The following is a 24,951-nucleotide window of genomic DNA, read 5'->3' as shown; positions in this document are numbered from 1 at the left end:
AAGTGTCACGAGCAAGGTCACACACTCTAAAAACAGAGCTTCACCGCATAGCACGCCGAACGCCAACCCTGGTACAGAATGATGCATTTAACACTGTTGACTAGCTGAAAACGAGAGGCGCCTTTTTGGGACAGTTATGCAGTGATGTTATGTCTCCCGAAAAGGCTTACTCTGCCGTTTTCAACAAATCAACAGTATTAAATGCATCGATCTGTACAGTGGTTGGCCATCGGCGTGCTATGCGATGAAGTTTTGTGTTCAGAGTGCAGGTGGCCTCATGGTCACGGTGGTGATGGTGGTGAAAGGGCTCGCCGTTGTGGGCCTCACAAAGGTGCCGGCTATGCTGTCTGGGGTTTATCCTCGGTTTTCCTCAGACAGTTTCAGACACATGTCGGCGCAGTTCCCATAGAAGTCGGCCCAGAACGCACATTCCCCAGGGCGTCAGTCGTGACGTTGCCCGCGTGGTCACGACATTGCCTATTTGCATAAAAGCTGAGTGTGTTGGAGTATGTTGTCTCAATCCCAATCTCAACAATCTTGGTACTGCGTTGAGTGCGCGCCCACGAGCACGGAGAATCAGGGGAACTCCGATTGAGCGTGAAACCGCTACTTAACTTTCATGCAAAAGGCCCCTCAGAATGTGGCTGTATAGACTTCAGAGATGGGTGAAACATGCAGCTGACACTGACACCTGGTGTATGTGGAAGGCACGCTCAGATGCTAGGGGACGCATGAAAAGAAAAACATTTTGTTTCAGAACAGACACACTGCGAGGTAATCGGCAAGCACAGAGTTCAAGACCCTCCTGGTGGCTGAATCCGTAGAACCCCTTCTAAGATGGCAGTTGTTGCTCGAAATGCATCTTGAAATACAGGTGTGTCCTGAAGGGAAGAGTGGTAACTGAATAATGAGCAAAAGAGATTCATTTTGTGTTTGCGTCAGTGGCGTAGCCACTGGGGGCTAGGGGGCGGGCTCGATCCCCCCCCCTACCTGCCTCGGACCGACCCACGCAAATCGTGCAAATCCGAGGAGAAAATAATATATGGGGGACCAGTGCGACGATCGCGAAAGTTCTTGCAGTGCATGGCGTCTATCTAAGCAGCGCCCCTGAATGGTTTTCAAAGTATATGAGCTTTTGAAACTACTTCCAATCTCGTGACACCGCCTCATTGGTCAAAACAACCTACATGTAATCGTATTGTGAACGTCCGAATCATTTTTTTTTTGTTCATCCGCATTTTGCGGTGTGCACAAGTTACGGTTTGTTTGTTTGCGTACCCCGGATCAGACTGGTGGGGGGAGGGGAAGAGATTTGTCGTATCGAGCCCCCCCTTACCTTGGAGGTCTGGCTACGCCACTGGTTTGCGTTGGCGACTCACACGCTATTCTGAAACTTCCTAATAAGGGTTCTGCAGGTCCTAAGCATAAGTGGCCAGTTTAGATCACAGCACATTAAAAAGAAAGATAACTGAATACAAACGAAATGCAGAACGTGATCGGAAGAAACAGCGCAATGAAGTCCGAAGAAAAATAGGTAGCAAGGACTCTCGTTAGCTACTCAAGAAGCTTTGAATTTTTCTCCATCGCTGTAACTTGCCATTTCGTACGTCAAAGAATTATGTCGCACAGATTTGAATGTGCACTGGTGTTGGACGCTTATTACGCGGAATAATACGAGGGTCGCGCACGTGGTGCAACCGCGCGGGTGTCATTGTCTGCTTGGCAACAATTACACATGCATAAAGATAGGTATTTCCTAATGCTTTCGGGAAAGCAAGGTGGTTTCCAAAAGTGTGCTCGCGTTCACCAGCGGGGCAGAGACACAGAAGCAACGCGGCACACTTGGCTCAAATTTACCCTCCAGCTTTCCTGTGTTAACATGATTTCATTGCGTTCGTCGTTCCGAAAACAAAGGAAACCCCAAAGAACTTACCGTTACGACCGTGCTTCACCGCAGGGTGCCCACACATGATGGACCATCCTGCCGGGCACACGGATCCGAACGGTATGATGTCATACATGAAAGGGACTCGCATGGATCATACACAGAGATTCCTCGAGGTGTTCCAGTAACATCAACATCTGAGGCGTCCGAGTATTCTCCAAAGCGAGTTAAATAAGCGATTTTTAGCAGATGGAGCCGGACGCGAGAAACCCCGTGCGCGTTCCTCGCTTGAACTGGCCAAGACTTGCGTATTGTTACTAACTGAATGAGAAGACAGAGATCCGAAGCGTTCAAAGCGAAAATATCAAACCATGTGTCATGGGCAACGGCTGCAGCTGCAACAATTGTCATAACTCAAGTGTCAGACGCCCTCCGAGGATTCAGTAATCACCATTGACACCGCAACCGCGTCGCTGACAACCGTAAACACGTTTCCTGTAGCTGTATAGGGACTAAGTCCGCTGTGTGACACTTTTCAGATTCAAGTTTGGACTCGCCCAAAAACGTCACACCAATTTCATGTTTCACTAAAGTGTCACCGTTTTTAGAGGGTGTAAAGCTGCACTATAAAGTGCTGACAAAACGCTGCATCTCTCCTCTTGGGTTCCCATACCGCCAGCACCTTGACTATATCAAAGGTTGTATGGTCCAGGACGTCTACAGCAAACTTCAATGCAGCTCTTTGGGGTGCATATCTTGTGCAGTGCATTTGGATGTGCGTCGTGTTTCCACAGTTGCATACACTGGACAGTTTGCTGAACTAGCTCTGCTGACTTTATGGAAAAACCATCGATCAAATAAAGCCAGGTCATTAATGGGACCTGCCTATACTTTTTGAGCTGTCTGACGAAAGACTTGTTGATGAACAGGGTACTATCAATCCTTACTACAATCCTCACATCTTACTATCTCCCGCCCCCCCCCCCCCCCCCCATCCTACGTGGGCAGCGCTATTTTCAACAAGTACTTTATTCTGAGAGGATGAATCATTGGCAGGGGCGATACTCTACTCCGTTGCTGGTGGTGACGATGTGGGGGATGAAATAATGAGCCCCTTCAAAATAAGGATAGAACACCTATGGTGTCCAAAAAGGTCAAGAAAGTTTTGAGGGCAGCGCATTGATGGGATGGATTTGGCCATCGACCAAGCAATTTTGGTAGAGAGGCCCACACTACCGACCTTCCCGAACCGCACTCATCCGATGCCCTTCCCAGACAGAACAAATCGATCCCACGGAGGTCCCCACGGATGTCTTAAACGGGATCTCACGACATCTTGTGAAGCGGGTCTAGCGGGACAAATGACGTCCCACGGACACCTCTTTGTCAGCTCCTCGAACATCCCAGTGACCTCCCACGGCGGTCCCATTTGAAAATACGGGATGCGTGACGGACGACAGATGGAAGCACGTCACACGGGCAGTCTTAACCGTTACCCGTCCAAACCACGGTAGTTGTTATACGCTAGCACGTGACCACGAGATTGTGACACAAGCGCCGCGTATGTTTTGATCGCTGTATATCACGAAAAGAAAATGACATAATGGTAATTAAAAAGCTTAACGATCATTAAGTAGACGGTACGTACACGATTATTTGCGGAAAATGTCATTACACGCGAAATGACGTCGCGAAGTCGGAATCGCGCAACCGTGGTTGCCTCGCGAAACCGAAGTCGCCAAGCTGGGTTTCCCATAACCGCGGTTAATGGCGTAACATCCGTTCGGTCGGCCGTGTATCTTCGGCGTGCCTTGAAGGAGACTCCGTACGCAAAGCGTGTTGACGTAACAGTGCGACGTCAATCAGTACCGTATGATATTTCAGCAAAAACAATTTCTCATCCCGAAGTGCCGCAGATAATTAGAAAAGGAATGTTTTCCTTTCGGTGATTAGGCACACTGGGCATCACCTGACCGGTATTCCTTGTGTACGGCTTTCTCCAAGTTGCTATAGGTTTCGTACGCTGCCCGTGTGAATCTGTAACCTGAATATATAGCCAAAAAGTGCAACGAGGTTTCCGGAAATCAGTATCCGGAAAGATATGGGAAAGATATGGGATCGCTTTGCGCTTTATTTTGAGTATTCCCATTTAGTATGCGGGGACATTCAATCACTACTCGCAGACGACGCACTGACAGCACATGGCTACCACCGTTGAAAACACGATCCTGATTGGCTGACTCTTAGTTGTTACGTTACGTCCACGATTACGCAGGATATCTTTATCTAGGTGGTGTTGGCACAGCGCTCATTCCGTGTCAGAGGGCCACGTGTTTTGGAGCGACGGACATGATTGGATCTGCCTGACCCGCTTTTTCTGACCAGATAAGCCCTCGTCGGCGAAGATGATGCGCTCCTGAGGCGTGCTGTTTTGGTTTCGGCTCACTTGCGTAGCGAAATCCAGCAAGGGATAGTTCAAGGCACGCGCTCGTTTGTCGAGTTTCGTTTCTCGAGAAATATCCGTTTACTTTTTCGTTAGCCCTAAAGCGCAACCGGAGCGAACAACGCCATGTTGAATGAACGTCGTGCGGAAATATTACATTGGGATTTCTATTCGCCGATAACTGCTGGGCAAACCATGTACGCTCCAGGGAAAACATCGAAAAACGCCGATTTCGTGAAAATCAATAAACACGGAAAAACATATGCCGCATCCGCCCAAAAATAAAAACCGACAACGCGGATCCCTATGGTGTAACCCAACAGCAAACACGACATCTACATAACGAACCCTGAGACTGGGAAAAAAAAAAAACACACTAAACAGGAGTCTCAAACAGACTCCTATTTCGTGTTTTTTTTTTTTTTTTTTTTGTCTCAGGGTTCGTTATGAAGATCAATTATCACCAGCTCGCCTGCTTTCTCGCCGCTCTTTACGGCATCTATGCTACTCTTATAGCTTCCTTAAACAAAAATTATGTGCAAGATAAGAAAACGCCTCGCCGATACAGATGTGCTAAGCCTAAATCGACGTGCCATTGAAGCATGGAATAAAAGACACAAGGGCTTGTGCTTCACTCTGGAAACAGGTAATAATGGTAATGGCTATTGTCTGAATTACACGACTTCACCACATGATACGCGGAAGCCCCAGCACTCACAAAGTGATAGCGTTACCACTCCTGGCCTTTTTTAGAGAGAGAGCGGGACATACGCCTTTTTATGAGGATTATATAGTATTTGTGACATAACTGCATAAGTGGCGCAAAAGTGTTCCGGTTTTCATCAAATCAGGGGAGATAACGATGTCATTTTGGGATGGTGGTGGGATAGGAGCGTGTTATGTGTTCTGTTTTAAAGGGACGGTACGTCGCATCCGTTCCAGTCGATTTCGAAACGATGGTGTCCCGTTATTCCTTCTGGGCAACTGGACACGGTATCAAAGATCCCACGCGAATAACAGTCACACTACGGTTTGACTGTTATTCGACGGAATACACGGCAAGAGCAGATACCGGTTGTTGAGAGTATGCCGGAATTCCCTGTCTGAAAAAAAAAAAACGAGAAAACGTCACTACTTAAGAATCAATGAGGACATGAACTTAAAGGGGCACTAAAATGGAAAAACAACTTGCTCTCAAATGAGAGTCAGTGTTTCAATTAGCACGATTCAAACGAAATTAGTTCGCACAACACTACCGTTTATAAGAAGAACGCAATGAAAACAGAGCAGTCTTTTGCGGCAACGAATGGGATCCCCAGGAGGCAAAGATTGGCGGCATCCAATGATATAGCAGGAGAAGCGTGCGCATAACCTATCGTGCGTGTGCGGATTTTGAACGGGTCCAATCGTTGTGTTCCGTATATGCACGGCATGATGCACACTGCTGCATTTTTCAATACCGATTCACTGAATTGTAGCCCACAACAAGTTCTCGCGTATGTTCCACTGACAACATTTATTTTCACGTCCTTCGGACAGCAACGCCAGTACGCTTTGCAACGCGCACTACGTTTTTAACAGGCGTTACTCTACGGCGTGGCACGCGCGTGCACGCACATCTTCGACTAAATACACCGATGCACGAGCTCAAGTGTCGTTCACTGCTTAGCGCCGAAGCAAGAAAGAGTCCGGTATAGTTCTGATTGTAGTTTCGAAACGGAATCAAAGTTTTGAATTAACATAGCGTAACGTAATTTGAAGCTAACTTCCTTTTGCATTTTAGTGACCCTTTAAAAAAATTCAGTTGCGATTTAGCGGTAAATGCGAGAAAAATTCGTTAACATTAAGCGCATTTTCTTTTATAAACTTGACTTCGGGGTATCCATCTCCGGCTGTATATTTCCGTTCTAAACCCGACTTCCGGTTTTCCACTTCCCGTCTATAGTTGACTTCCGGTCCAACTCGACTTCCGGTTCTCCAATTCCGGTCTAACCTGACTTCCAGTTGGCCACATCCGGTCTACACTTGAGTTCCGGTTTGACACTTTCAATTGCTATATGCAAGTACATTTCATTAACCTTTGATTAACCTCAATTGCTTTCAATTACTCATTAACTACCGAGGGTAACCGCAGGTTACATGAGGTAATCTTGAATTTCATTTAATTCGCTTTAATTGCGTTTCCTTGCTTTAATTACTCTCAATTTCCCTTTAATTGCCGTTACTTACCTTTAATTACATTGAATTACCTCGGGTAATCTGCGGCTACCTTCGGTAACCTTTGAATTCATTTAATCGTTCTCTTAATTACATATATCATACATTAATTACTTTTAAGCTCAACATTTATGCTTTAATTACATTTACTTACCCGTAATTACCGTTAATTACTCTTACCTCTTACTCTTAATTACCTTCAACTACATCAATTTCATATCACTTACCTTCATTTACATTTACCCTCATATCCCCTTCACATCCCCACTTATACCTCTGGCTCGGTGGGGCTTCACCATATCACACGCACACGTACTTACAGTTTTTCCACTTTGACGCTCCTAATGCTACCGCACTAAAACGAATGCCGCGAAACCACGGGGCGTCTGGAAGGTGCCTTTCCTCCGCTTGTGGCGTGACGGCGCCGCAGGCCGCAGCTTCTGCGACGTCGGACGCTGGTCTGCGACGCCGGTCTTTCCTTCACCCCCAATGTGAGAGAGTGAAAGAGCACAGTGCCGCCTCATGCGTCGAAGATGTCATGTTGTTTCATTTCAGGTCATGGTGTTTCATTAAAAAAGAAAAAATCGTACCAACGGCGGGGAGAATACGAGCAGATGACTCTGCCACTAATTCCCGGCTAGGGTGACTGAATAGTAGCTCCCTCAGAGGGCGATAGTATTGAGGCAACCTATTCCCGGTACTTGCGCAGTCTAGGCGTCGTTCACACAGGGGTGACACAAACCCGCCATTGTTGTAACTACCCTCAAGCGAGTGCTTCTGGCAAAACTGTCATTTTGTCCTGGTCCATGTGACTTTGTTTACATGTTGTTTTGCCGCTTACCGACATATTTCCGTCGTCATAACGCAGAGAGATGAACGTATTTTGCCAGCGTGAACAATGCGGTGGTTCCTCCGCAACATGGTAGCCCATTTCTCCTTAGTACATTGCATCGGCTCAGTGAGTCTTAACGCGTGGTCGTCATCACATCTTTGGGAGTCGTCAACAGTACGAGGCTTTATGTGCAAAACTGCGCGTTTTATTGCGAGATTATCGGCTAAAAATAATTACTGTGATCGAAACACATCCAAAACGTTGCGCAGAAACAACAACCGCATTGTTTACAGACGGTTTGCCCGCTGATCACGGGCGCCATCTTTAAGGTCATGTGTGCCTTGACGTTTGCTGTGACGTGCAACCAAGACTTGCCCAGGATGCATTGCGTTCGCCCAGCACGCTTTCGTCTACGGAGCAATACATTGGATGCCACCCCTGTGGTCGTTCATCAAACTGGCACAAAGATCCATTCGTTTTGCAAAAGTAGAAGTTTTGCGGAAGTAGTGTTCATTTCAATCCTAATCCACTTGTCATCTACAGAGAGGGTCATAATACCAGGTCCCAGCGTGCATCCAACACATTATCTTGTTATACATACACTGTACAGAGTTATGAATAATTAGAGTGGAGTGCCCATCCACGACATGCCGTCCTTTCCAAGCAGGATGTGATGTCACCCATAGAAAGGAAGGTGAAAGGATGTTATTATCAGCGACGTATCACAAGGTTTGACAACACTTTGACTCTGCTTAACTACATACTGCTCACGTATTACCGGAATGGCTTTTCAAGTATCTAATGAGAAATAGTGTGCTACGCCGCATTGTGCCTGACATGCGCGTTGCACACCGTTCCCCCCCCCCCCCACCTCCCCAATGCCCAGACAACGCCCAAAAACTTCCTCGCGAACTCTCAAACCTTCCAGCTTGTTGCATTTGAGCTAGACGCGCTTCGCGATTTCGCACTGCAACTGCCCCCCTCCCCCTGTTGCAACCGGTACCCAGTTTGGGTGCTGCCCTCTGCGGTAAGGAAGTGGCAGCTCTGCCACAAAGTAAAGCCCGTGAAAGTTATATGCGAATATTCAAGATGGAACAGTTCCCCTTGCTGCGTTTTGCAGTGGCTTTAGCCCTTTCCTTTGCTTACTACATATACTCACGTCACAGACAATTGTTGTTCACTCTGCCTCGTGACCACATTATTGATCGCATCGTAATGTCCGTTGGAATCTCTTGACAAAAGTAGAAAAAGAAGGCTCATAGGTATGCGCCACGTGACCACTTGCTGCTCTCGAGACAATTGCATTAGGCACGCTAGACATCAGTGGAACAAATCTGCAACCATAGTTCGACGGCAAGCTGAGCGCCACTGACCAGTTCATGACATGGAACAGCCTCCTGTACTGGCAGGGGATCCACGTTCAACAGCAGCTCCCGCAAGTGACCCAGAAGCAGAAACAGCTGGAAGTCCAGCTCTGCCAGCAAGCGTCGGGAACCACGTAAAAGAACCATACAATGACGACGATGGCGTGCTTCCCGTCGCGGTCGACAATGTGGGGGTAGACGAGGCGACAGACTTGGCCAGCCATCAATACCCGAAACGCGCGGCGCTCAAGAAGGAACTCAAGAAACATCGAAAGAAACGGAAGGGAAAGATAGGAAGCGTCGACATAGCCGTAGGTTCCAGCGAGCCAATGACTACTGCATGGCTCCCAGCACCGACGGAGCAACCAGTCTCAGCGGGAAAGGAACAACCAATTTCACCAGTTCAGGCAAGTGCCGTTCCGCCACACGGTGTTCTCCCTGATCAGCCCAAGACCGAAAACGCTGGAGACACGGGACATCGTGGACCGGAAACACGTCATGAAAGTATTCCATCGTCGCCTCAACAAGCTCCCGCTGTTGGTCATTCTGCGACAGGAGCACCCGTAGACATGAACCACCTTATGCCACAAAGAAGGCCAGAACCAATTCAATCGTCATGTCTCAATGCTCTTCCTCCTGGCCAGCCCGTGGTCGGAGCTCCTGGAGACATTAGTCACATTGTGCCAGCAACAAAGCCAGGAATCGTTCCATCGCAGCCGGTCGAAGTTCCTCGATTTTCGGCACCGCCCATTGATGCAGAACGCACAAAGAAGGCTAAACAGAAAGAGCACGAAGAAGTCAGACGCAGAGAGAAGGAACTCAGGGAGGCCTTACCTGATGACCTGGGCCGTAAGCAGAGTAGGAAAAAAAGGGCGAAAGCTTGGTGAGTTGATCCACAAGACAAGCGTGTATTCTAAGACAGGCTTGAAATATGGGTTGGGCAACATTGGATATTGCTTTTACTCAATCGAAAATATGTAACGAGCGAGCAGACAATATTGGTATGAACAATCCAGGTCAGCAATCTGGAAAGCTACAGTAATCTCAACGCTGTGCGCTCTCGTGCTTCGTCGCCATAATGTAATTGGATAACTTCCTCTCGAAATATGACGCTGAAGTGATAGAATTTCCAAGGTAGTAAAGTTAATTGTGTATCGGTTCTCACGTGTTCCAAAAACCAGGAAGCAAAACGTCACCGTCGGTGGCAGTGGTCGCTGCGTGTTATCTCGTGAAGTTCTGTGTACCTTGTCATACTCCAAACAGAACTTCACGACATGACGTGCTCCGTGGTAACCGACATTCAAAAACACATCGTTCTGCCTCCTGGTGGGTTGAAGGTTGGATAAGTTCAATTCCAACAGTGCACGATCCCCGATGTCTAGTAGCATGATGCCAAGCAGCGTGATTGCTCACTGCACAGGTTCCACGCGTTCTTCAAGCGCGAAGTTGTCGTGAAAGCCGCGCTGGGACTCACCGCCACAATCTCCGTTACCGCTACCATTTTGTCTCTGGTTTGGATGCGAGATAACATCGTGGACGTTACTGTGCGAAACTTCGGCGTCGTTCGTGGAACTACCTTCGACGTCGGAGGACACAAGGTATACGCTTTCCTAGGACTCTACTACGCCAAGTCTCCAGAAGGCCAGAACAGGTTTAAGCGTCCGGTTGCGATCGAAAAGCCCTCTAAAATTGTAGATGCAACCAAGGGCAGGCCAGGATGCTCCCAGGGCCCTTTTTACCTCAGCAAGCACACGACCGATCATAAGAGTACGACGGAGAACTGTCTGCATCTCAATATCTGGGCTCCCTGCGTCGTGAAGAGCGAGGAACACTGTCTCAAGACCGTCGTGGTGTTCCTGCATGGAACAGCTTTTCAGGATGGTGATAACAACCGCTATGATGGTCGGTTCTTTTCAATGCTTGGAGACGTCATTCTTGTCATTCCCAACTTTCGACTCGGCGCTTTCGCCTTCGTATCCGACAAAGGTACGCTCTTATCAGGAATTATGGGGATTGTGCGCTGGGTCGTCGTCACTTCTTAACATGTTGGCGTTACAGATATGTCTTAAACATTTGTGGGCAACCATGCTTTCCCAAATACTGGTAGGTATTGCACGGTTTTCGGTTCGGTTCGGATAATCGAAGCCCTTCCAAAAAGACTATTCCAGTGCTCCGCTCTTCCAGATTGTTAACACTGAAGAAATGCTGCTGCACATGGCAGACAGCTAGACACCTTAGATACCTAAATAGAAGGAAAACATAGCTAGAGTTCAAAATTTACTGTAACGTAGCCGCCAAGAATACTCTGTAATGATAGCATAACAAATTGAAATGCCATAAGCAAAATATTATCACTTATGGTTTCCAGTGCAAGAATATTTTCATTTTATAAAACTGTTTTTTACTCGTCTTCTCCTTGGCACGATGTGGTTATTTCGGTAACATACGGAAGGCGATCCGCATTTCCACTGTTGATTATCATACCAACATCGCATTGCTTAAGTTTCCAAGTACGGTGGGAACTCCACCAGTATGTGGATGAACACGTAAGCTAGCGCTCTGTGCATTGCACGCGCAGAAAAAGGTGTATAGACCTTAGCAGTCAATGGGACGATGTTTCCAGATGTTGTCGGTGCAAAGAATCAGAGCAAATAACATTTTGCTATAGATCGTCGTTTTGACAGTCATAGCTCGTGCGTTTACCATCTGATTTTCTCTTTGAAAATTGTAGTACTTGCGTCTTTAATGTAAGCGGCATTGAAACCGAAGACCACGCGGAGTTTTTTGTGCGTCACTATTCATAGGCCAGGCACCATTGATTCATGACATACCGTTGATTCATACACACCATGAAATTCACAAGGAGCAACCAAAAAATGCACGACCTTGTTGGAAGGAATTCGAAGAAGCTCGTGCATTTTTTAGTTCCTCCTTGTGTATTTCACCGTGACGAAACCTCACTTCCCCCCCCCAAAAAAAAAAAAACGAAAAAAAAAAGACTGAGCGTGTAATCAGACTAATGAATGCCTAGAAAGGTGTAATCATTTATGGAGGTGCATTACACTACTACTTGTAAATCGCAACCCGCTTCCACGGTGGTTTCGTGTATCAATAATACACCAATTATTCAATATGCCAATGTTCAATAATGCAGTGCCAAAGCGCTATTGTTTTACATTGCTATTGGAAGTAGTAGCATATATGATCCGCAGAGTTTGTCATACGTATTCTGGCACGCACAAATGAACGTCAAACGTGAAACATTCCATGCTTGCAACTTTGAAAACCAGGTGTTCCTGACGCTCCAGGAAACTTGGCACTGTATGACCAACAGCTCGCAATCGAGTGGGTTCTCAACTACATCCAGAGCTTCGGTGGCAACAACAGTGACGTTGTGATCATGGCTAGTGGATCTGGTGCATGGTCGCTGGGCGCACATTTGCTTAGCAACAATCCCTTCTGGAGAACGCGTTTCTCTCGGATAATCATGCAGGGAGAGACTCCTTTTACCAGGTAACATTTATAGGTAAAACTTCAGCGATGACTCGCGCTAGCTCGTGCTTGCTCGGTCTTTAGGTGTTGCGAGTGGCCAGCTAGAGCAAATGAGTTGTTGCTCGCAGGCAGTAGTATGCGTCCACAGACTCCGTATGGTTCGAAGCGTACTGAACAACAACGCAGTGAGAGGAGAGTCACTGGTTTGCTCGAAAAATAGACTTCACTTGGTTGCAGTTCAGTGCCGGTCCTTGTCCTTTCATCCTCTGTCCTCGTCTTACCCAGCACTGGGGTTTTTTAATTGTTTTTAATCCAACGCAGTGTCTTCCGCCGGAGCTGGAAGAGAGTCCCTCCTAACAGACACAAAAACAGCAAGTTGGGCTAGTTGGTTTGTACTAAACATGGTAGCGCGCCAAACTACACGAGGAACAGGGACAACGAGAAGGGGACAAGTGCCCACTCACACCTAAGTTTATTTCCGAATAGCCAGGAAAAAGAACAACCGCGACACCTATACAACACCCTCTCAAGGAACGCAAGCTCTTTTTCTGATAGAGCGATGGACGCTTGACTTACACAGGTGTTATCTTCGGCCTTTATAATCGCATGAGCCTCTATAATCTCCCTTACCAGGACCTTGCCAACAACCCCCAAAAGAGCAGTCTTATCATAAACCGGCTCACCAGGGATTTCCCTACACCCCCCTCAGGGGGGGGGGGTGTACACCCTCCCTGCATTTTTGCAACACCCCCCCTGAAATTTCTGAGGTGACCCCACCCAGCTCGGCCACCAACACGTTCTGGTAGTGAGTCCGGCGCAGCGAATTACATCCTGTGCTGTCAAACTTGCGCTATAGGACCACAGTCATGCAGATGATCGTACCATGCATTTGTCCAAAATCATTTTAAAGTGACTGTGCAATGCATATATTGCGCGTATGTGCGAGCAAAAATGCGTGAGGGCACCCAAACTCAATGTGGATCATCAAGAGTCATTTGCGCCCAACTCAACCAAGCGAGGTATTCTAAGGTTTTCACCGTTGATTGGTAGGTGTTCGTTGACAAGATGGTAGTCTCTTAGCTTTGTCGGTTGTGTGATTATGCAACTTAATCTTGAAATGCCGTTCACAATGAATCTCTATTCTAATGCACTGTGTTCTAAAGTAATAACATGTACAAATAAACCGGGAAAGTTGTGCAGATATGTGACCGTTGTGCCGCGATTCTTTCCGTGTCTAAGAAAAATTCCGTAAGTGGAACCTTCACCAAGCATGACCCCCCCCCCCCCTTGAAAGCTCGGCACCCCCCCAGTAGTGAATTTCTGGGGAAATCACTGCGGCTCACCCTTGCAGCGGCTACAATGAACTGCCAAATGGCCAGACGGGGCCGACCGAACCGCAAGCGCATGCTCTCTTAATATATCGTTCACACACCTTCCCGTCTGGCCAATATAGCATCGTCCACACGATAGTGGTATCTTATAAATTACTCCTGTTCTGCACTGAACAAAATCCCGTGCATGCTTCTTTCCGCAACACGGACAATCAGCCTGCAAGCTAACAACCCGACACAGTCTATCAAGCCTATTAGGCGCCGAGAACACCACTGACGCATCATACTTCTGACCGCTCATCGTAAGGTTGTGGGATAACGCATACACATACGGCATCCTTGGGGCGTTCAGCGCTGCAGCTCACGGCCTGACCTTCACCTATAAAGAAGAGAAGGATAGGAGACTGCGGAGATTACGTTTGTTGGCCATATTCCCCGTGGTCAAAGAAGGCCTTTGATTCGTGTCATTCAAAAATTGTTATGAGAGGCATTGTTGAACGGATGTCTGAAGTCTGTCATCACGAGGTCTTGTACTCACTCTATGTTGCAATCGTGCCTTAATCAGGTCTGACGGCTCGTAGATGCGGAGTTTCCCGCAGCCTTGAATACAAGTGTGTGTGAGAGCTTGCTAAAATCGGTTAAGGGAGAAGGAAGGGAACGAAGCGTGAGCATGGAAGAGAACAGGGTAGGTATACCGTATGAGCATGAGTTATCCCACAACCTTAAGAAGATTGGTCAGAAGTATGATGTGTCAGATGGTGTTCTCGGCGCCTAATAGGCTTAATAGACTGTGTCGGGTTGTTAACTCGCAGTCTGATGGTCAGTTTTGTTGAAGAAGCATGCACAGGATTTTGTTGAATGCACGACAGGAGTAATTTATAAGAAGATAAGATAAGATGTGGAAGACGCTATATTGACCAGACGAGATGATGTGTAAATGATAGATTAAGAGAGGATGCGCTTGGCGGCTCGGTCGGCCTCGTCTGGCTATTTGGCAGTTCATTGTAGCCGCTCCACGTTTGAGCCGGACGCTTGTTTTAGGGGTTGCTAGCAAGGCCCTGGTAAGAGATGCTCATGCGATTGTAAAGGCTGAAGGTAACATCTGTATCAGTCAAGCGTCCATCGCTCTATCAGAAAAAGAGCTTGCATTCCTTGAGAGTGTGTTGCAGGTGTCTTCGTTGTTCTCTTTCCACTTTTGTTTTTTCCTGGCTATGCTAAACTTAGTTGTGAGTGTGCGCTTGCCCCTTCTCGTCGTTCCTGTTCCTCGTGTTCCGTTTGGCGCACTACCGCGTTGTTACAGACACCCCTTCCCTTTACATTTGCAAGCGCCGTTAGGGTGTCTCGAGAGGTGCACGGTACGCAACAGAAGTACAGCTCGCGTCCCCCCCCCCCACACACATACATCCGGTAACTCGGGCTGGTTGGTGAAAGAGAGTCCGACCCAGGACAACATGCTGGTGAGACTATCGACACCTGCTTAAGTTCAAGTGAAGAGAGAGGTCAGGACATCCGTGCGCACCTAAATCTTCCAATGGTCATGGTTCTACTGCATTGCAGAAATACCAAAAACAAGACAAAATTTATGCGGGCTCTGAGAATCAACCATCTCTCGTGAATCATTGGCGTAGACGACGGAGCAGTACGAACATAGTATGCATATCGCCTGCAGCTGCTGAATTCTGTAGCACGTTACGAGTCCAGTGCTACGTTTGCGTTACGGCTTAAAGTGACAGTCCGGTCGAAAACATAGGTCTGGGAAACACCGCCTTATGATTTCTAATACTCCTCACAACAACAGTGCAAAATATTTCAGAAGAAATCGTATCGCACGATTTATAATCGACATTTTTCTATGCCGCAATTGGTCCCGAGTAAAGGCCGCAGCGAGCTCTCGCGTGACGTGCATAAGAGCAATGCCGCACGCGATAGTTTGAGCGATAGTTGATTGTTGCGTGCTAGCATTTGTCCATTATGATGTTTTTGAGTAGCAATCGCGCGTTATGTAGACTAAAATGCAGAGTAGCGTCAATGTAAACACAGGTATCACGACGTAGCCTTCTGCTCAGTACACTCATAGACAAAAACACCTCTCTGCATTCCCAGCAACGCGCAGTCCTCCGCTCCACTTTGTCCATTGGGGACGTCATGCTCACGTGACGGCTGACGTACATAGAGGATCCTTGGGGCATGAGTATGCGAGGGAGAAAAACGAAACCGGATGTCTTCAGAGGAGTATTTTTTATTCGATATCTCGAAAACCACGCCGTTTTGTGAGCTGAAACTTTCCACCCAGCATGTAAGCTTCCGTGACAGTTGGAAAAAATCAACTTCCGGCTTTCCCGGACTGTCCCTTTAAGTGCGAGTCTAAATTTCTGAATGCAGATGTTCACATTACTACTTTCCTTACAGAGTACTACTAACGGATCATTCTCTTGACAGACAATTCACAGGCGATGTAAGGGGACTGGCCACGTTGGTCAAGTGCTCCAGGACGGAGGCCTCGGAAATGATCGCGTGCATGCGTCGAGCCTCTGCAAGAGACATCGTCCTCCATTCGAATATCATGAACCCTTTTGGACCCACCACCGACGACGAATTGTTGACGGACGCGCCGGTCAGGCTAGCCACTAGCCGTGTTATCCAGGTTTGTGATTATGCATAGTTCAGGCCCCGACAAAAGTTTACCGAACACGCGAGCGGGGTATTTTCTCCTTGGTACGACGCCCTAGCAGCAAGCGTAATTCCGCGGGCTTGTTCACTCGTTCACAGCACTGGGTGGAGTATTGCGTCGGCAGCGACACCAATTCAAACTACCTTTTGAGCACATTTCAAGCCATACCGAAACTACCGCAGTGTGTCGCTACCAGCGCACTCGCTCACCCCTCTGAACGAGTAAACGAGCCTATTTCCGCTCGCCGGTAGGGTGTCTCACCACGGTACCGTTAGATCGTGCGTAAGAATGTAGTAAACCACATCATAAGAGTCTGCAGCCGACGTCGTTGGTACATCACAGCAGAATAGTTGAAGCAGCCAAAAACACGGGACAGAGACGAGACACCTGCTAAACCCACAATTGAAGAAGGCTTACTCGACACACATACATTGACACAGGAAAAAGGGCAAGGAAATACCAGAGACAGATACCTTATCTACTTCTGATCATGCAGCTATGCCGTTTTAACCCGCGCAATCGCAGGTACCTTGTGATTACCCCCGAAGAAACCTCGTCACGGGGCAGGCTGATAGACGCCTGACTTAAGCAAACATCACTTGCACCTTGAATGAAAAACGCCTCAGAAATTTCCTTGACATTCCGTGCTTTAAGCGATTATTTTACAATTGTTTGTCCGAGGGCTGGACGGCAACCACAGGATCGACAGTGGATGGCCAAGAAGTGCGTAGGAGTAAAGCCCCTTTGCGCCATTTTACGCTCCAGTAGACGTACATTCAAGCAACGCCCTGTTTGCCCAATGTACTGTCTTTTACAGAAGAGCGGAATACTATACAACACTTCACTTCTACACTGTACAAACCTTTCCTTGTTTCCTTGCACTTTACATAAACGTCTACTGGCGTCTACGATTTCTACACAGGCCCTGATGCTTTACAGGAGCCGTGAGGGCCGCGGGAACACCGTGTCTGGACGCAATATTATCTCAATTATTATTATTGAAATTATGTGCACAGCTTGTGTATGTAAGGCAGGCTCACGGGTAAAGAAAAGTGGGCAATCCCCTTGCCTTAGTTTGTCAGTTTTTGCTATGAAACAGCTTGCCATAAGGTGCTCACACATCTTATACCCAAAACGCTCTGACGGAGATTCCACATTTCGCGCCATAGTGATTAGGCCGCGATTATGATCGTCCTCAGGTACGCGCAAAACGAGTCACTGCGACAGAGATCAACGACGCAGACACTTGTCCCCCGTTCACGAACATGACTACACACTTCAAGGTGGGTCGGCACAGGCGCAGTGCCTTTCACTTCTCTCAACTCGCACTGCGGGTTCCGGGCTGATAAGATGGCGGTGATGGCAAAAGGCAGTGCTATGGTAAAAGGCAGTACATTGGGCAAACAGGGCGTTGCTTGAATATACGTCTACTGGAGCACAGAACGGCGCTAAGGGGCTCTACGCCTTAGGGCTTCCTGGCCATCCACTGTCGATCCTGTGCCAGCCTTGGCAAAAACAATTGTAGTATCACCGTTTACAGCTGGGAATGTTAGGGAAATTTCATATGCGTTTTTCATTCAAGAAGCGAGTGATGCTTGCGCAACTCAGGCGTCTATCAGCCATGTCCAGTGATTAGGTTGAGTTTCTTCGGAGGTAATCACAGGGTACGTGCGATTGCGCGGATTAAAACGACATGTGTTTGGGCGCTTGGCTGTATGAACAAGAATCTGAAGTAGAATGGAAGTAGTTATCTGGATTGGGCTGTGTCAGTTTTTATCTGAGTGTAGTTGTGCTGTGTCATCTCAGTCTGCCCCGTGTTTTTGGCTCCTACTATTCTGCTGTAGTAGACCAGTCCCTGGCAAGGCGGCTGTCCACGACAAATGTTCCCGAGTTCTCATGACCATCCACATACATTTTGAAAATGGCCCAACGCGAAGAGTGCACGAAACGATGACATGAGGTGCAATATGTAGTACGGACACTAATGAGGCTGTGACAACTAATGAGGTTTAACGAAATTAAAATATCAGCTGTGGCTGCTCTACACCTGTTATTTTTCATTCACTTTCTACTCTTGTGCTTCTAGAAATTTCTCCCTCCTTCGCTGAGGTTCTAAGAGGCTTTATGCGTTTGTCAGGAAAGGGTCCTGTATCTCTGGGATATATTCCTTTGTGGCCAAAGCTGTCACCTTATTTTTCTTCTGTTTTATATTTGTTAGTTTTTACTCTTACTGTTCGTTATTGTTCGTCTCTTGGACATAGATGTGCAGAGAAAGAAGATGGTGCTTGCAGCGCAGCACTTTTGGAATGAAGTCTTTCGTTGTTGCAAGCACTTTGAAGCCTGCTATTACCCAAGCAGCACGCCAATATTGGTCCAATATTGGACCCATATGGGTTGCCAAGATTGCCAATATTGGCCCAATGTGGGCTGCCAATATTGGACCAATATGGGGAGTGCAACCAGGCTCCATATTGGACCAATATGGGCTGCCCATATTGGCAAGCCCATTTTGCTCCAATATTGCCAATATTTCTGTAATAACAGCAACGGGGAGTCTGTGTAATAATAAAGCATTATTCTGTATAATAGTCACCACTGATAATACTTTTTTTCAGATTTTTACTTTTTTATTATTGCGGCTCTAATGGATCCACGTTTCACATGATCGCAAAATAAATAAATAAATAAATAAACACGACTTTGCCCAAAAAGAACGAAGAACTACGCTCGCGTTGCTGAAGGCCCACGCAGTCCCACGGAAGCAGTCCCACGGAACTGCCAATGCCAAAGATCCCTCAGAAGCCTTCATTGGGATCGCAATATTCTGTGAACTAAAAATTTCCAACCCGATCCGAGACTACAAAGGAGCGAACACTTTCATGACGGTGACGGATATACGCCAGAGCAATTCACACTGCTTGCAGCAACTTGAAATCACCTAACTTTACAGAGTAGCAATCCCTTCCTATGAAACATTGTTTTTTACTTGACCTGCCGCAATTTCGTTATCATTACAGCACCCATGCAGCGACATTTTAGCCCTATGAAACGTCCGTACGGGCTGTCGCGCATGCGCATTAGTTGTAGGACGCGTGATTACGCTCAAACAACTCGCTTGCTCTCAGTCGGCTCGACCGATTGGCATTGGCATCGCGAAGGAAGATGGCGGCGGCTTTCAAGACTTGGAATGTTGAGGTGTCGAATTCTACCGAACTTTACGTTGGGAATGCCAAGTACGTTGAGTGTTTCGAACAATGTGTATCATCTGCGGGAAGTTGTTGAATGTAACGATGTAGTGAATTGGGTATTTCACACGCTTCAACGTTCAATCTTGCCGTGCTGCTTGGGCATTTGTGCAACACGGCTACGTACCCTGTTCAGTCAATATGGGGTGTACGCGTGCAATATGGGGCCCATATTCACAAGATTTTCCCAATATTGGCTCAAAGTGGGCAATATGGGGCTCATATTGCCATGATTTTCCCCATATTGGCTGAAACTGGGCAATATGGGGCCCATATTGCACATTTTCAGCCAATATGGGGAAAATCTTGGCGAAACGGGTCCCATATTGGACCCGTATCGCCAATGACCAGCCAATATGGGTCCAATATTGTCTGCTGCTTGGGAGATGCCTCGAGATTTTTTCTCTTCGCTCAAGGATAGGGTCGAGAATAACCTCCGTGTTGCGGTTGGTAACTTGCCTGCGGGTTAAGACATGGAAATGTCCTTACAATCCTTCGAATTTAGTTTCTGGTGTGTGCTGGCATGTTTGCCATATTGAGATGGAACTAGCATAGTAGCCTGAAATTTCATGTGGCAACTTCATTTTCACAGCTCCACCACAGTCAAGTTAAAACGACGTGGCAGCTCTTTGACGTATACTGCGGGTTGAATTTGCCACATGTCAAACATGGCCTCTGTAACAGGAACGTAATAGAAACATGACGTAATATCAAACAGGTCGCGTTCCTTAATCGGTTGCATTTACGGCAATAGAGACGGTGGCCGGTTTCTCTATACTCCAGAAGCTCCGCAACGGTTGTTGTAAATGACTTCAGTGTGAGGTCACTTGCTACACCAGCTACACATCTGATTAATTGAAGAGTGGGGAACAAAACAGTGATCCACCAGTACCATGAGTTAACAAGGGCACGAGTCATCGCTTACAACATACGGTAAAACCGCGGTGGTTGCTATATATAGAAACACATATTTGGGAACGCGGTGCGGGATGTCTCGCCAAACCTTGGCACGACTGAGAGCCCTTAATTTGTCAGTGGCGTAAAAGTGATCCTGGAGCGGGTCGCCCATGACAAAACCAACATCTTGGAGGTGTGGTGACTGCGGAGAGGCCAGGTCGAGGAAAAAGATGCCTTGTAATCGAACGTGTAGCAGTACACAGGGCCGTACGGCCTGGCGACTCCTTGGGGCGACTTCATTGGACATTCCTTCTACATTTGTCTAGAGCAAAAAAAAAAAAAAAAAAATCCAGAAGAAAACGTCTGAGCACAGACAGTGCGGGGGCTCCAACTAGAGCCACTAAATAAGCTTATTTAGTGACTAGTTCCAACATGTGCCAGCTCGCAAGCTCCGCGTGAAGGATATTGTTCTTGACCCTGTGTGGGTGTAAACGCAGCTTGTTTGTTCTTCCCTTCTCTCTTTTCTACGCTCGTTTTATCCGCTGGCTTTGCCCCTCTTAGCATGTACCAACAGACCCAGCATCAGACTCTTCTACCTTAACCCCATCATGGACAAGACATCTGAGCAACATAGGAAACACAATCATACATACGAGGGTTTTAACCCTTTTTGATATACAAGTTGTGTTTTCTATGTTGCCCAGACATAGGCTTTTGTCCAGCTGGTCTGACATCTATGCAATCAGTTACCCGAGCCTCTCAGCCAAGGGCGTTGTACATGCCAGACACTCCGTACCGCAACGTTCACAACTTACTGTAGTAAAGTTGACAGGTCCTCATCTTGTTTTTTTTTTTGGTGCGGTTCATTAACTAACTCTCATCTTAATTTGCTAGGACAAGGAACTACTGATAGGATGTACCTCTGACGAGGGCAGTTCCATCATTGCCCACCTCTCCCACGTCTTCAATGCCACCACAACACATGGTATCCAAACAGCGCTGGACTATCTTTTCAACTTGCTTGGCATCTCAAATCGTGATGCTCTCTTTAAAGTGTACACCAACGGCAGCGGCAAGTACGCCAACTGGGCGCACGCGATGGTCTCCGATGTCCTCTACGTGTGTCCGCTCGTGAGTTTCGCCAACCACTTGGCTTCCAAGGGCAACCGTGTGTTCGGCTACATGTTCGATTACAAGGCATCTTTTTCTTACGACCTGGCCGCTCCGCGGTCACCACACCTCCAAGATGTTGACTTCATCATGGGCGTCCCCCTCCAGGATGACTTTGACGCCACGGACAAAGAAAGGGCTCTCAGTCGTGCCATGATTCGGATGTGGTCCAACTTCATCAAGTATGGGTGAGAACAGTTGCGTTCTGGGATTCATATGTGAAGCCTACGCTCTTTGATGGCTGTCCACGTTCTTTAGACAGAACCTCACCCCACGCGCTGTGGGACAACCAATGCACACAAACGATACTGTTGTCTACAGACTCCTTCTGTAACGCCTTAGGGTAGGTTCACATGAGGGACGTATCCACGGGATAAGGCCGCGGATGGTGTAATCGTCACAACCGCGGACCATTGGCGCACGAACACTGACCACAGTCGCAAGGGACCGGAATCCCACCGCGGACCATTGGCATCCGGCCCACAAACTGTCCCCGTGTTAGCGGGGGACTTGAGGACGGACCAACGTCTATTGAGTGTTCTTTCTTTCTATTTTTTCCCCCATTCGACAGGCTGTTTTACAGCTCTCACCGCTGAAGCAGAGGCGATTCGAAGAACCGCGTATTAAAAAAGGACTCGTTGTAAGGGTCTTCACGAAGCAAGAAAAAATCGGGGAAACGAGGCTTGTACTACGAGCCAGTGCATCTGCAAATACGATACCATCTAGGGCACTGTGTGGAAATATGACCTTACTGCACTATACAACAGCAGATAAATTATGAGTATGGCAGGTTATGCATATGTTGCTTTGTCCTGTAAGTAGCTTTTAGTACTTGTCCGGACTCTAGAACTGACAGTTGTCTGCTTGCTTCGCTGAAAACCGTCGCCAAACGCCAGTGCAGTTAGAAGTGGATGCTTTATGATTCCGCAGCATGGCAACTCTGCTCCTACGCAAAGGCGCCGACCGCGAAATGTGTGTTGTCATCGACGTTAGCAGTCTGTTTTTGTTTCATTGGTGCAATGGTTTCCTGCACTGTGGAAATTTTTAGATGAACTGTACCACAGAGCACAATACGTAAATTTTTCTGTTCAACCACAGTGCAGAAAAAATGAGAAAACTCGTTCACGCAGCTTCATAAGTGTTGTGGGAGACTGACTTATCCACTCTCATCCCCCGTCCCGTGTGAATGGTCGGCTGGGACGGGACTGCTCGGTCCACGTGACGTCACCGCGCCAAAGCGGACTTATCCCCGGTCCTGTCCCTCGTGTGAACCCAGTTCCAATCGATTTCGAAACTGCAGTGTCGTCTTATTCCTCATGTACCACTGCCCACGATATCGAAAAACCTACGCGCAGTAGTGGCGTAGTTTGACAGGCATTAGATGGAATACGTGACCAGAAAAGACTCCGGATGTTGAGAGTATGCTGGAATTGCCTCTCTGGAAAAACGGGAAAACGTCGCTCCCTAAGAACCAATGAGGGCGCGACCTTGAGAAAAGGAATGCCGCGGCCGTGCGGGCGTCTCATAGAGTTACGGAGCGTCAGGACGGCACGTTTCTTCCTCCGCTTAGGGAGTGACGTCACGCCTCTAGAGTTTCTGCTGCATGGAGGAAGGAAGCACAACAGCGGCCCTGCCGCGCGTTTTCCATTTGGACGAGCGTGCCAGCCTTCGCGTTGCATTCTGGGATGGTCCTGTTTACCACGTGACCGCTCACGTGACCCCCAAGGGCATGGCAGCTCCCAAAGCAGAGTTCGCGAGCGACGGTTGTCTTACTGTTCAGATACCGACGTTGTGTTGAACGCGAGCGTGGAGTTTTATTTCTCTATGTTCGGTGGCTTACGTTTCCACTACAAGAACAGTGACCGTCTCCAGGACGACTAGAAACATCGCGCGTGGCAGCGGTGACCACGTTTGCGTTTGTTGCTAAAGTGGTAAAGAACAGCATTAATCAAACTTGTACAGGTCCCGACAAAAGTTTACGGAACACCGGAATGGTGTATATAGTCATTTGAGCGATACCGTTGATGCAAACAGGAGCAGATAGAGTTACAAACAGGTGACTGGGTACTCCATGCACCTCTCAGTGTGTCCACTCCCGTTCGCTGCTAGGGTGTCGCTCCGATCAAGAAATACGTCACTGTGGTGTTCCGTAAACTTTTGTCGGGATCTGTACAACAATGGAGGAAATCAAATGAATCCACGGCACAGCGCCAGATCGCAAACGAAAGATTGAAGATGACTCAAACACACGCAGGGACCCGAAACAACCGATCAAGTAGCCTACTTACGAATGAAACGTTAGTCCCGTGAGAAAGCTGCTTTCGATCGAACGAGTGGCGCGGCTGGGACAGGAACACGCTACCACAACGTTGATTCACGTGATTTTGGAAAAGCACAAAAGCACGGAGAGCAGCGCGAGCAACAAAGCATTCATAAAACCGGAACCCCTAGAGAAGGTCACGTGGTGGGCAGGAAGTAATGGCTATAGAGGTGTCCCACGCACTTCTGTTCAAGACGGCCGCTCCTGTGTTTCCTTCCTCCATGTTCTGCGGCCGCGGAAGCAGCGCTGATTTTTAAAATTTGTTTATTTAATATCAAAGCACTTTTCCGTCGAAAAAAATATATCCGGACACATTGTCGGCCGATGCCGAACATAGTGGTACGGGTTTCCGGATGCGATATTCCCGGATGCGATAGTCAACAGAAATTGAGGGGGTCAAGACATCCAGAACCCTAGATCTACCTAGATCCACCTCTACCTGTAACGGACACACAACTGGATGGAACATGGAGTATGTAGTATGAACGTTGGAGCACTGAGACGTTGACATTCGGAAGGTTCTGAATGCATATTTCTGAAATGTGAAAAGTGCTAAAAAGTGTAGATGCATTCGTTCAAACTGGTCATGGTAACGAACCAAAGAGTGACACGGGCATTTGAATTTGAAGATTTGAAGATTGCATCATGCGCATGTGATACTATCAATTGTGATGTCTTTGCAGGAAGCTTCCCGCGGTTGACAACGCCCCGTGGCCCTCGTATACAAGTATCGGCCGCCGGCATGTCCGTATCACGCTTGACGACTTCCGCATCATCGAAAATCTCCACCGTCAGGAGTGCTTGGAAATTCAAGAATTCTTGACTGAGCTTAAGGATTTCGAAGAGGCCACGAATGATATGTTACACTGAAAGGCGTTCTGGAAACGCACATACGCATGATATGGCTATATGTATACAAACCATATAAATGTTCGATACTCTAAGGATGCTTCTCGGAGTACGTTACTGAACTGATTGTACGGTCCACGAAGTGCTTGTTCCTGTTGAAGCCTCGTTGCATAATCCTGATTGGCTTTAATTTGTGAGTTAATGAGAGTGGACGGTTTTCTGATTTCGCACTGTG

At 47.6% G+C, this 24,951-nt stretch overlaps 1 protein-coding gene across 4 annotated transcripts; it reads left to right on the top strand.

Moving 5' to 3' along the window:
* The first annotated feature begins 8,619 nt into the window (after positions 1–8,619).
* Positions 8,620–24,805, top strand: LOC135390025 (cholinesterase-like). Of its 4 annotated transcripts, XM_064620050.1 has the most exons (7): positions 8,620–9,624; positions 10,162–10,727; positions 12,032–12,254; positions 16,004–16,208; positions 21,272–21,362; positions 21,432–21,735; positions 24,551–24,805. In XM_064620050.1, exons 1-7 carry the CDS (start codon positions 8,762–8,764, stop codon positions 24,735–24,737), a joined length of 2,439 nt encoding a protein of 812 aa, XP_064476120.1. In that variant the 5' UTR covers positions 8,620–8,761; the 3' UTR covers positions 24,738–24,805. The 4 variants fall into 4 exon arrangements, with proteins under 4 accessions (XP_064476120.1, XP_064476119.1, XP_064476118.1 ...); XM_064620049.1 differs by having other exon boundaries at positions 12,050–12,254; positions 21,272–21,735; XM_064620048.1 differs by having other exon boundaries at positions 21,272–21,729.
* The last annotated feature ends 146 nt before the right edge of the window (positions 24,806–24,951 follow it).

The sequence above is a fragment of the Ornithodoros turicata genome, chromosome 3 (assembly GCF_037126465.1).
Source record: "Ornithodoros turicata isolate Travis chromosome 3, ASM3712646v1, whole genome shotgun sequence".
NCBI lineage: Eukaryota > Metazoa > Arthropoda > Arachnida > Ixodida > Argasidae > Ornithodoros > Ornithodoros turicata.
Note: the sequence above shows the minus strand (reverse complement) of the source record. Positions and strands in the feature narration are given on the sequence as shown.